The sequence below is a fragment of the Siphateles boraxobius genome, unplaced genomic scaffold (assembly GCF_051911475.1).
Source record: "Siphateles boraxobius isolate OS27281-9 unplaced genomic scaffold, OSU_SipBor_1 137, whole genome shotgun sequence".
In the NCBI taxonomy this organism is placed as follows: Eukaryota; Metazoa; Chordata; class Actinopteri; order Cypriniformes; family Leuciscidae; genus Siphateles; species Siphateles boraxobius.
This window is the reverse complement of record NW_027508741.1, coordinates 1,392,038-1,404,245: the sequence shown is the minus strand read 5'-3', so window position 1 is coordinate 1,404,245 and position 12,208 is coordinate 1,392,038. Positions and strand designations below refer to the sequence as shown.

General features: G+C 41.5%; 1 protein-coding gene across 1 annotated transcript in view; it reads right to left on the bottom strand.

Moving 5' to 3' along the window:
* The window catches only part of csmd1a (CUB and Sushi multiple domains 1a), a 119,345-nt gene extending 107,631 nt beyond the window's left edge, over positions 1-11,714 (bottom strand). The window contains exon 1 of the mRNA XM_077229907.1: positions 11,555-11,714. Coding sequence (XP_077086022.1) covers positions 11,555-11,714 — 160 coding nt within the window. The remainder of the gene's footprint in view (positions 1-11,554) is intronic.
* Positions 11,715-12,208: the final 494 nt, after the last annotated feature.

Genomic DNA, 12,208 nt, shown 5'->3' with positions numbered 1-12,208 from the left:
TATGGTTGCAAAGCTGAAACTTAAAGGAATTGACGGAAGGGCACCACCAGGAGTGGAGCCTGCGGCTTAATTTGACTCAACACGGGAAAGCTCACCCGGCCCGGACACGGAAAGGATTGACAGATTGATAGCTCTTTCTCGATTCTGTGGGTGGTGGTGCATGGCCGTTCTTAGTTGGTGGAGCGATTTGTCTGGTTCATTCCGATAACGAACGAGACTCCGGCATGCTAACTAGTTACGCGGCCCCGAGCGGTCGGCGTCCAACTTCTTAGAGGGACAAGTGGCGTTCAGCCACGCGAGATGGAGCAATAACAGGTCTGTGATGCCCTTAGATGTCCGGGGCTGCACACGCGCCACAATGGGCGGATCAGCGTGTGCCTACCCTGCGCCGAGAGGTGCAGGTAACCCGCTGAACCCCGCTCGTGATCGGGACTGGGGATTGAAACTGTTTCCCATCAACGAGGAATTCCCAGTAAGCGTGGGTCATAAGCTCGCGTTGATTAAGTCCCTGCCCTTTGTACACACCGCCCGTCGCTACTACCGATTGGGTGGTTTAGTGAGGTCCTTGGATCGGCCCCGCCGGAGCTCCTCGCTGGGTTCTGGCGGAGCGTCGAGAAGACGATCAAACTTGACCATCTAGAGATAGTAAAAGTCGTAACAAGGTTTCCGTAGGTGAACCTGCGGAAGGATCATTACAGGTCTCCGGGCCTCCTAGTCCCAGGAAAACAAAACCAGATGCCTCGGGTCCGCTCCAGGGCGGACCTGAAACCCCCCTTCGGTGAAAAACAAAAGTGGCGAGAGTTGCAACCCAGACGGGTACCCGTAGGCTCTCTGGAGAAGGGGACCGTGGGTTTAAAGACCTCCTCCCTCGCCCCGACAGGTGGGGAGGGGGCGCCCGTCCGGGGCTCGCCACACCCATTTTTTTTCCACACCATGCCTCGGTTTGTGTTGGTCGGCCTCGAAAAACAAAACACTCAAGTGTACAACTCTTATACACTGTATATATATAATTAAAATAAAATGTAAAGTAATTTGTAATAAATCTGTAATAATTTAACAATATATAAAAAAGATAACACATCTGTGCTGGTGACATAGATAATAAATACTGACATAATCAGAACGAGACACTGCATTAGAATATTGTTTTTAGCTTGGCAACATAATAACTCCAAACTACTTAGACTATATATGAGACAAGTTTCCAGTGATGCCTAGCACTCCAAGGCTCTGTCCTAAACGGCGAACTTCATGTGCACTTACGGTCTAGTGGACTTGATGGCTGGCATGTGCGCATGTCCGTTAAGTCCACAAGACTGCCAACTAATGAGGTTTCATATCAGTTAAGGTGCCTATGTAGTCAGCAGACCGTAAGGATGCTCACTTTGTTTTGAAACGGAGCCAAAATCAAGTCTCTTTTCCTATATACACTGTAAAAATAAAGTTGCTGCCTTGAATTTTTAAGTACAATCAACTTAGATGTTTAAGTCATTTCAACTAACATTACAGTAAACTGACTTGCATTTTGTATTTCTGAAAACTATATATATTTTGGTGTTAAAGCAATGTAAAAAACATCTGTCGTCATAACTTATTGATTGAATTTTTTACAGTGTATGAATATCCACTAGTGAACTTTTAGTGGAGGCGTCCCGTTTTATAGTGGTAATATTTCAGAGACTCTTTTTGTAAGTGCTCTAACACTTTGAATAACAGACTGGCGGCACAAACAGGGGAAATCATCAGTCTGCACATTTCCCACAACATCTTTGCTCTGCACATAATTTTATTAGTCTTCGCTGGATTTTGGGGCGAGGTATTACATATTCTCCCCAGATTTACTGCCTGGTATTTACTGAGCAGACTCAGGTTAAGTGTTCTGCTCAAGGGCACAACAGCAGAATAATCCCTACAATATTACTATCAAAGCCCTGAGCAGTTTTTCCTCTCGCCGGGAGGCTTCGACTCATGAATCTGATCAGCTCATTTGGCCCGAACGCTCGCCTTTGCTTGACATTGCAGACTTGAAGAATAGAATAGCAACTAGATCTTTCCATATTATAAAGAAAAGCACAATGCTGTGGACGTCGAGGGAGATTTGATACTTATAGAAGCGCAGATCCACATCTGGATCCTCTAGACTGGGTCAATCCTTCAATAAAGGTCTTTCTCTGGACAGAACAAAACAATTTGGACTGATTAAAGAAAAGCACAAATATTAGAAAGAAGAATATTTCTCCTGCCAGATTATTTGAACTTTTTCTCATTCAGGAGGATTATCATTCATGCAAACTCTGCGTGTATGTGTGTGTGCGCGTGTGTGTGTGTGTGTGTGTATAATATATGTGTGTAGTGTATATGCATTAGTGTGTGTGTGTGTGTGTATATACAGTATCTGTGTTTGTGTGTGTGTGCAGTATATATGCTTTAGTGTGAGTGTGTGTGTGTGTCTATATACAGTCTACACCAACACAGAACTACACCAACACAGAACTACACCAACACAAAACAGAACTACACCAACACAACACAGAACTACACCAACACAACACAGAACTACACCAACACAACACAGAACTACACCAACACAACACAGAACTACACCAACACAACACAGAACTACACCAACACAACAAAGAAATACACCAACACAGAACTAGACCAACACAAAACAGAACTACACCAACACAACACAGAACTACACCAACACAGAACTACAACAACACAACACAGAACTACACCAACACAGAACTACACCAACAGAACCCAGAACTACACCAACACATAACTACACCAACACAACACAGAACTACACCAACACAGAACTACACCGACACAGAACTACACCAACACAGAACTACACCAACACAGAACTACACCAACACAGAACTACACCAACACAGAACTACACCAACACAGAACTACACCAACACAACACAGAACTACACCAACACAGAACTACACCAACACAACACAGAACTACACCAACACAACACAGAACTACACCAACACAACACAGAACTACACCAACACAACACAGAACTACACCAACACAACAAAGAAATACACCAACACAGAACTAGACCAACACAAAACAGAACTACACCAACACAACACAGAACTACACCAACACAGAACTACAACAACACAACACAGAACTACACCAACACAGAACTACACCAACAGAACCCAGAACTACACCAACACATAACTACACCAACACAACACAGAACTACACCAACACAGAACTACACCGACACAGAACTACACCAACACAGAACTACACCAACACAGAACTACACCAACACAGAACTACACCAACACAGAACTACACCAACACAGAACTACACCAACACAGAACTACACCAACACAACACAGAACTACACCAACACAGAACTACACCAACACAGAACTACACCAACACAACACAGAACTACACCAACACAACACAGAACTACACCAACACAGAACTACACCAACACAACACAGAACTACACCAACACAGAACTACACCAACACAGAACTACACCAACATAGAACTACACCAACACAACACAGAACTACACCAACACAGAACTACACCAACACAGAACTACACCAACACATAACTACACCAACACAACACAGAACTACACCAACACAGAACTACACCAACACAGAACTACACCAACACAACACAGAACTACACCAACACAACACAGAACTACACCAACACAACACAGAACTACACCAACACAACACAGAACTACACCAACACAGAACTACACCAACACAACACAGAACTACACCAACACAACACAGAACTACACCAACACAGAACTACACCAACACAGAACTACACCAACACAAAACAGAACTACACCAACACAACACAGAACTACACCAACACAGAACTACACCAACACAACACAGAACTACACCAACACAACACAGAACTACACCAACACAACACTGAACTACACCAACACAACACAGAACTACACCAACACAGAACTACACCAACAAAACACAGAACTACACCAACACAACACAGAACTACACCAACACAGAACTATTCTGGGCTCTTCTGCTCACTAAGGCTGCATTTATTTGATCTAAAATAAAACGAGTAATAGTGTGAAATTTTATTCCAATATAAAATGTGAATATATAGTAAAGTTTATTTTATTCCTGTGATCAAAGCTGAATTTTCAGCATCATTACTCCAGTCTTCAGTGTCACATGATCCTTCAGAAATCACTATAATATGATGATTTGATGCTCAAGAAACATTTATGATTATTATCAATGTTGAAAAACAGTTAGAAAGCTTTTGTAACCGTACAAATGTATTTACACTCACTTTTGATCAATTTAATGCATCCTTGCTGTAAAAAGCATTAATTTCTTACATTTCTTTATAATTATAAATATAATTATTCGTAATGGCCCTAAACTATATAAAGGTAGTTTATAATGATACAAAAACTTTTTCAGATAAATTTCTAGATTTAAACAAAATGAACATTGTACTTAAACCCATACCCTATAACTAACACACACACACACACACACACACACACACACACACACACACACACACACACACACACACACACACACACACACACCCTATAACACACACACACTCACACACTCACACACACACACACACACACACACAAACCCATACCCTATAACACACACACACACACACTCAAACCCATACCTATAACACACATACACTCAAACCCATACCCTATAACACACACACACACACACTCAAACCCATATCCTATAACACACACACACACACACACACTCAACCCATACCTATAACACACACACACACACTCAAACCCATACCTATAACAAACACAGACACCTATCAAACCCATACCTATAACACACACACACACTCAAACCCATACCCAAAAACACACACACTCAAACCCATACCTATAACACACACACACTCAAACCCATACCTATAACACACACACAGTCAAACCCATACCCTATAACACACACACACACACACACACCCATACCTATAACACACACACACTAATTTGCCTCCAAAAACTAAAATATTGACTACAAAAAGCTTGACTCAATCCGTCCCTGTACAATACAATATCCCGCGCCACCGTTAATCATTCAGCCAAGACAGGTGTCTGGATTCTGGTTCTAATTAGCGACCTAAAACAAGAGTCTGATTAATATGCAGTCATTGTAAGTCTTGTTTAACAGAGAAAGACCAGTCTAGCTTGTTAAATTCAGGTTCAAGGGCTCACAAGGGTTGCTTTGTGTATGAATGAATGTGGATGCTCAAACATTTGATTGAACAATATAGAAAAAGCGCGTTTGAATAATGAAAGCGTATCGGGTTCAAACAGATGATAAACACACCAGGAATGAGCCGTATTGGAAAAGAGCCGAAGTTTGCTGTATCATGCCTTTGTTCGAGAGATACACGACTTGACGGACCACAGTAATTAAGGAGGAAAAACTCTTGAAGCAAAAACTGGCACCAGAAACACATTTTAAGACCGGACTAATCCCTTAAGCCTTTCTTTGCCTTTCTACAGTTGATTTTAGACTCTTTTATAATGATCTGTTCAAATCCATTTTTCCTCGTTAAAATCAAATGTTCTTGAGTCAAGTGCTTCGCGGCCCTCAGGGCATTAAAAGTCACACTGTAAATGTTAGGGAAATTGAAAGGTCAAGGTTAGCATCTGAAGAAAAGAAGCATAGGTCTGGTTTTCACTGTCCGTACATTCTATCGGCTTTTATAATACATCAAAAGACCAGAAGTACTCAACCGTGGAGACAGTATCTAATAACTACAGACCTCAGGGCCCCCGAACGACAGAATAACTATTCATTCAAGTTTTACAGCGACTATTGACTCTAGGGAGTAGGGATGGTGATTTAGTTAGTGCTGGTGAATCATTCTTTCCCTTTTTGTGTCGGTTTTAAACAGAAAGGGGTTTGTTTGGCTATTCAGCCAACAAAGAACATTAACAACAAATATGACACTCATAAAAGCAGGCGTTGCTCCTCTACAGCAACATACTGTATAAATAAACGACCTGTTGTGACATTTGTACAGCTGAAGCCCATTTCACCCGGTGTGAACGCAGGTTAATGACTTCCATTGAGCTGTAATTGCCAAATAGTTGTTCGTTATTTAATTACTGCTAATTAGTATGTAAGTAATTATAGTGACTCCATGTTACTCGTCAGTTCTTATTGAAAAACTCACGCGCTCTAAATCGTACTCTGAGAGCAGGGTCATATCTTCCTATACTGAGACTGACGGACGGATGGATACATTTATCCCTATGAATGGATGAATGGATTGGATGTATTGATGTAAAAATGGATGGATGGACACATTAATCCGGATAGATTGATGGATGGATGGATGGATACATTAATCCGGATAGATTGATGGATGGATGGATGGACACATTAAGATGGATGCACAGGTGGATGGATATATTTATCCCTATGAATGGATGAATGGATTTGATGCATGGATGGATGGATGAATGGATTGGATGGACGAATGGATTGGATGGATGGATGAATTGGATGGATTGATGGATTGATGGATGGATGAATGGATTGGATGAATTGGATGGATTGATGGATGAATGGATTGGATGAACTGGATGGATGGATGGATGGATGGATGGATGGAAGGATTGGATGGATGAACTGGATGGATGGATGAACTGGATGGATGGATGGATGGATGGATGGATGGATGGATGAACTGGATGGATGGATGAACTGGATGGATGGATGGATGGATGGATGGATGGATGAACCCTGTGTGAACGCAGGTTAACGACTTCCATTGAGCTGTAATTCTCAAATAGTTGTTCGTTATTTAATACCACAATATTTAGTACCAATTAGTCTGTATTTATAGCGACTTTAAGTTACTCATCATCAGTTCTTACAGAAACTCATGCGCTATAAATCACACAATCATATAGCTATACCAGGGGTAGGCTAGTTCGTTCCTAGAGAGCCGCTGTCCTGCAGAATTTGGCCCCAACACTGAAATAAACCTCACCTGCCTATAGCCTTAGTAATCCTGAAGAAATTGATTAGCTTGTTCAGGTGTGTTTGATTAGGGTTGGAACTAAATTCTGCAGGACAGCGGCTCTCTAGGACCGAACTTGCCTACCCCTGAGCTATACTGACATATTGACAAATCTATATTGCAGTCAGTCATAATACAGCACACAGTAAAGCCGAAGTTATAACGCTTCACACACACTGACAAGCAGGAATACTATTCCCGGGAAATCGTTCAAAATTGAAGCTCAAAAAGCCAGGACACATGAGGATGATTCGGTATCGACTCGATTTGTGATCACAGGTTCCAGAGGCCAAATCTCAATCTCTGAGAGTTTACAGACAAAGTAAACCATTCTGACATCTCGTTTTTCACGGCTCTTCTGTCACTCGCCTATTTTTTTGCTCAAGCCTCACAAGATCCCTTGAAGAAAGCTAATTTTAAACTTTCATTTAAAGTTTCCATTGTTCACAAACATGCAAAAGAGCGCATGACTCCTGCCAAAAAGTTTGGAGATGGACTTGAAATAACTTGACAAACAGTAAGATAAAAGTCACCAGCACTAGGTCTCTAAAAGTATTTTTGTCGATAGCCCTTGACTTCATACAGAAGTCAGAGAGAGAGATGGACGAGCTCGAATGCTCTCGTTTATAAATAGCTGATGTGTTTGAAGCGCCGCAGATGAAATGTCTCTTTGAGGCGAGCGGATGAATTGAACTCAAGAGTAACGCAAAAATAGAAGGATCAGCGATGCTGTTAAAAGCACCATTGCACACAACCTTCTCGATGTCCATGACAGGTCATTTAACCTTTTATTAAGGATAATTATGACCCCAATTTCCTATAAGGCAGTATAGCATGTGATGAGTATCCATGAAGCTGCTAATAAGACTCTTGAGATAACGCTCAAATATTGGCTCTCGCTAGGGCACGAGATCAAGGTTACGCCAATGCATCACTTTCTTACAGTGTATTACACTTCAAGGTGCAATTTTCTATGTTAAGATCCTCAATCTTAGAGATTAATCAATGGCAGGTGTTTGGGAAACCTGGAAAACTTAAAATCAATAGTTACAATAGCAATTCTGTTTGATGCATTTAAGTCATAAAAAGGACCTCAATGAACAGTAGTAACCATCAATCTTCAAATAGAAACACAGGATTGGTCAAAAGTGACTGAAGAGTGGACTTCACAAGCTACTCAGCCACTTGCACTGCATTAGGGAAGACGTGTGCATCATTCACTGGGAAATTTACCCATCAGCCATTACACACCATAATATACTGTAACCAAAGCACATCCGTTTACACATTAAATACCGCAGTATACGCATTACCAAAGGGGGTTCGAGTATGATGAACTACAAAATTATAAAGATTTTGCATTTGAATATCCAATAAAACACTAATGCATTTTTACTTTTTATTAATTGTCAATAATATAATAAGTTAAATTATTTTAAAGAGCCATTTAATAGTTAAATGAATAATAATAACAGCAATAACTATTTTTGTGTTAAACAACAGTCAAGTAGGGTTTCCGAGTATGATGAATTACATTATTACAAAAAATATATTATGTTCATGCATTTAAATATTAAATATGTTTTAATAATGTGTGCACAATAATAATATCTTAATAACAGTAACACTTAAAACCATTTTATAAAAATGCATTATAAAAGTATGTTAATGCATTAATTATGCTTTGTAATACACCTTATGATGATCTCATGAATACCTGTAACCACAGTTATATTATTATCTATTAATTGTTACACATTTAGAAAGTACAATGCACTAAAACCCATGACAAACAACCAATTTCAGATGGAACAAGGAAAATCCAAATATTATATTGCTTTTTAACTTTGGTTAAAATTATTTATGAACAGATTATACATAAAGGCTTTAATAAAGTGTTACCTTAATAATTACAATTAATACTCACTAATGTTATATTATATTGCCGTAACAATAAAAAGGACACTGTTTTTGCCTGTCTCTGTTCAGGTATATTGCAGGTGTTAAATAAGCAATGCTCACAGTGTTTCCAGCTGATTGTTTAAGGAGCTGTAGAGACCCTTGAATAGCTACACTATCTATAGGTCGAGTCTTCAGCAGAAAGTCATCTAACCCATCGATTGATTGGCTCATCGCCTGTTGAGTTCTGGAGGAACGAATCCCGATCCATGTTAACCTGTGCTAGCAGTCTCAATCACTTCATCAGCGAATCTCCAGACCTCACACACACACAGAGGAGTGTGTCACACACACTACGGTCCATCGGTCCTGCAGTAATTACAGTCTGACCTCGCTGATTTCCTCCATATCAGTCCACATACAGACGCATTGACCACACAAATAGCTTCCATTTTCACACAATGCATCCACACATAGAAACGAGGGTAAAGAATGGCTTCTCGCTTCTCATTCAGAACAGCAGGCCCTTCTTTCTACTCTTCCACACAATTAAAGATGCAATCAGTACATTTCCCCATATTAAAAATGTTTAAGAATATTTTGAGAATGTGTTCATGAGATGCAGTGGCCAGTGTGTTGATCTCATGCATGGGCAGTGACAGGTTGTGATCACATGACCAGACAAATATGACAACATCTCAGCAATCCCCATCAATATACCAGAACTCTGACAAAAATACTGAGAATACTGCACCTTTAAATTAGGATGAATGGATGGATTGATGGACAAAACAATAGATAGGATGGATGGACAGACGGACGGACAGATGAATGAAACAATAGATAAGAAGGATGGATAGACAAAATGATGGATAGACAAAATGATGGATAGACAGTCAACTTGATGGATGGACGGACGGACAAAACAATACATAGGATGGATGGACAGACAAAATAATGGATGGACGGACGGATGGATGGATGGATGGACAGACAGACAGACAAAACAATAGATAGGATGGATGGATGGACAAAACAATAGTTAGGATGGATGGACAGACAAAATAATGGATGGACGGATGGATGGACAAAATAATGGATGGATGGATGGACAGACAGACAGACAGACAAATCAATAGATAGGATGGATGGATGCACAAACAAAATGATGGATGGACGGACGGATGGAAAAAACAATAGAGATGGATGGACGGACAGACAAAACTGGATGGATGGATGGACGGACGGACGGATGGATGGACAAAACAATAGATAGGATGGACGGACAGACAAAATAATGGATGGATGGTTGGATGGACAAAACAATAGATAGATTGGATGGATGGATAGACAAAATGGAGATATGGAGAGACAAAAAAATTGATTGGATGGATGGATTGACAAAACAGTAGAAAGATGATGGATGGATGGATGGATGGATGAGAGATGGATGGAGGGATGATGAAGGGAGAGATGGAGTGGGAGGGATGAGAGATGGAAGTAGGGTTGATGAAGGGAGTGATGAGAGATGGAGGGAGGGATGAGAGATGGAGGGAGGGATGATAAAGGGAGGGATGAGAGATAGAGGGAGGGATGATAAAGGGAGAGATGGAGGGATTGAAGGGAGGGATGGAGTGGGAGGGATGAGAGATGGAGGGAGGGTTGAAGAAGGGAGGGATGAGAGATGGAGGGAGGGATGATAAAGGGAGAGATGGAGGGATTGAAGGGAGGGATGGAGTGGGAGGGATGAGAGATGGAGGGAGGGTTGATGAAGGGAGGGATGAGAGATGGAGGGAGGGATGATAAAGGGAGAGATGGAGGGATTGATGAAGGGAGGGATGGAGATGGAGGGATGAGAGATGGAGGGAGGGTTGATGAAGGGAGGGATGAGAGATGGAGGGAGGGATGATAAAGGGAGAGATGGAGGGATTGATGAAGGGAGGGATGGAGTGGGAGGGATGAGAGATGGAGGGAGGGTTGATGAAGGGAGGGATGAGAGATGGAGGGAGGGATGATAAAGGGAGAGATGGAGGGATTGATGGATGGATAAGAAATGGATGGAGGAATGGATGGAGGGGTGATGAAGGGAGGGATGGAGTGGGAGGGATGAGAGATGGAGGGAGGGGATGATGAAGGGAGGGATGGAGGGATTGATGGATGGATAAGAAATGGATGGAGGAATGGATGGAGGGGTGATGAAGGGAGGGATGGAGTGGGAGGGATGAGAGATGGAGGGAGGGGATGATGAAGGGAGGGATGGAGGGATTGATGGATGGATAAGAGATGGATGGAGGAATGGAGGCATGGATGTGTCCTCTTTATATGTCCTTGCTTCTTTAGTAAAAAAACAATCATTAAGTGGAATCAGAATCAGAATCAGAATCATTACATTCCCTGATGCAAACGTACGGCCACTGGTGTTGCAGTCGTGCTTTAGTTTAGAGTGTCAGGATCCCGTGAACCTCGTGACGCTCGTGCTAAAGGTAATTAAGATCCGGATCTAGCTCCTCTGAGCCGCTGGCATTAGCGGTATCAGCCGGACTACTGTAACTCACCTGTGTGTGCATCGACCGTGACGGACCTGCAGTCCAGGAGCTGTTTCTCCAGTGGGAGTGTGTGTCTACGGCTCTGTACTGGGAATATACACCACAGGAGCTCATCTGAACTGGTCTGATGCCTCACACCACTGCTAAAGTCAGTCGAAAGGAAACTCATGCTCTGCCTCCATTAGTGTTAAACGCTATCTGAGGAAATGTGATGCTTTTATCAATGGTGTGTTATTTCACTTTTTGCATCACTTACAAAAAAGGTAAAAAGTATAATGCATGTGCCTTTTAATAACTGTTGTTCACCTTTTTTGGCGGGCCAACAAATTTGCCAGGAATTTATTAACTGGAATAAGCTAAAAAACTAGTTCCCTCAAAGATACGATTTCAAGTCATTTGAAGTTGATTTTAAATTCAAACGTGACTGGAAGTGTCTGAGCGGGAGAGTTGTTTACATATACTGTAATTAGTCCGTCCATTTCCACAGATATGAGCTGATCTGCAAACATTCATGAGCACAAGAGGCAGACATTATTGCAATTGCAGGGTAATCAGCCAATCAGAGTGATGAATCATATCAACGATCATGAGCCAATCACAGTGAGCAGAAGAGCAGCGACGAGCGCAAGAGACACTGGCCTCCTTTAAATACTGATACTTTTC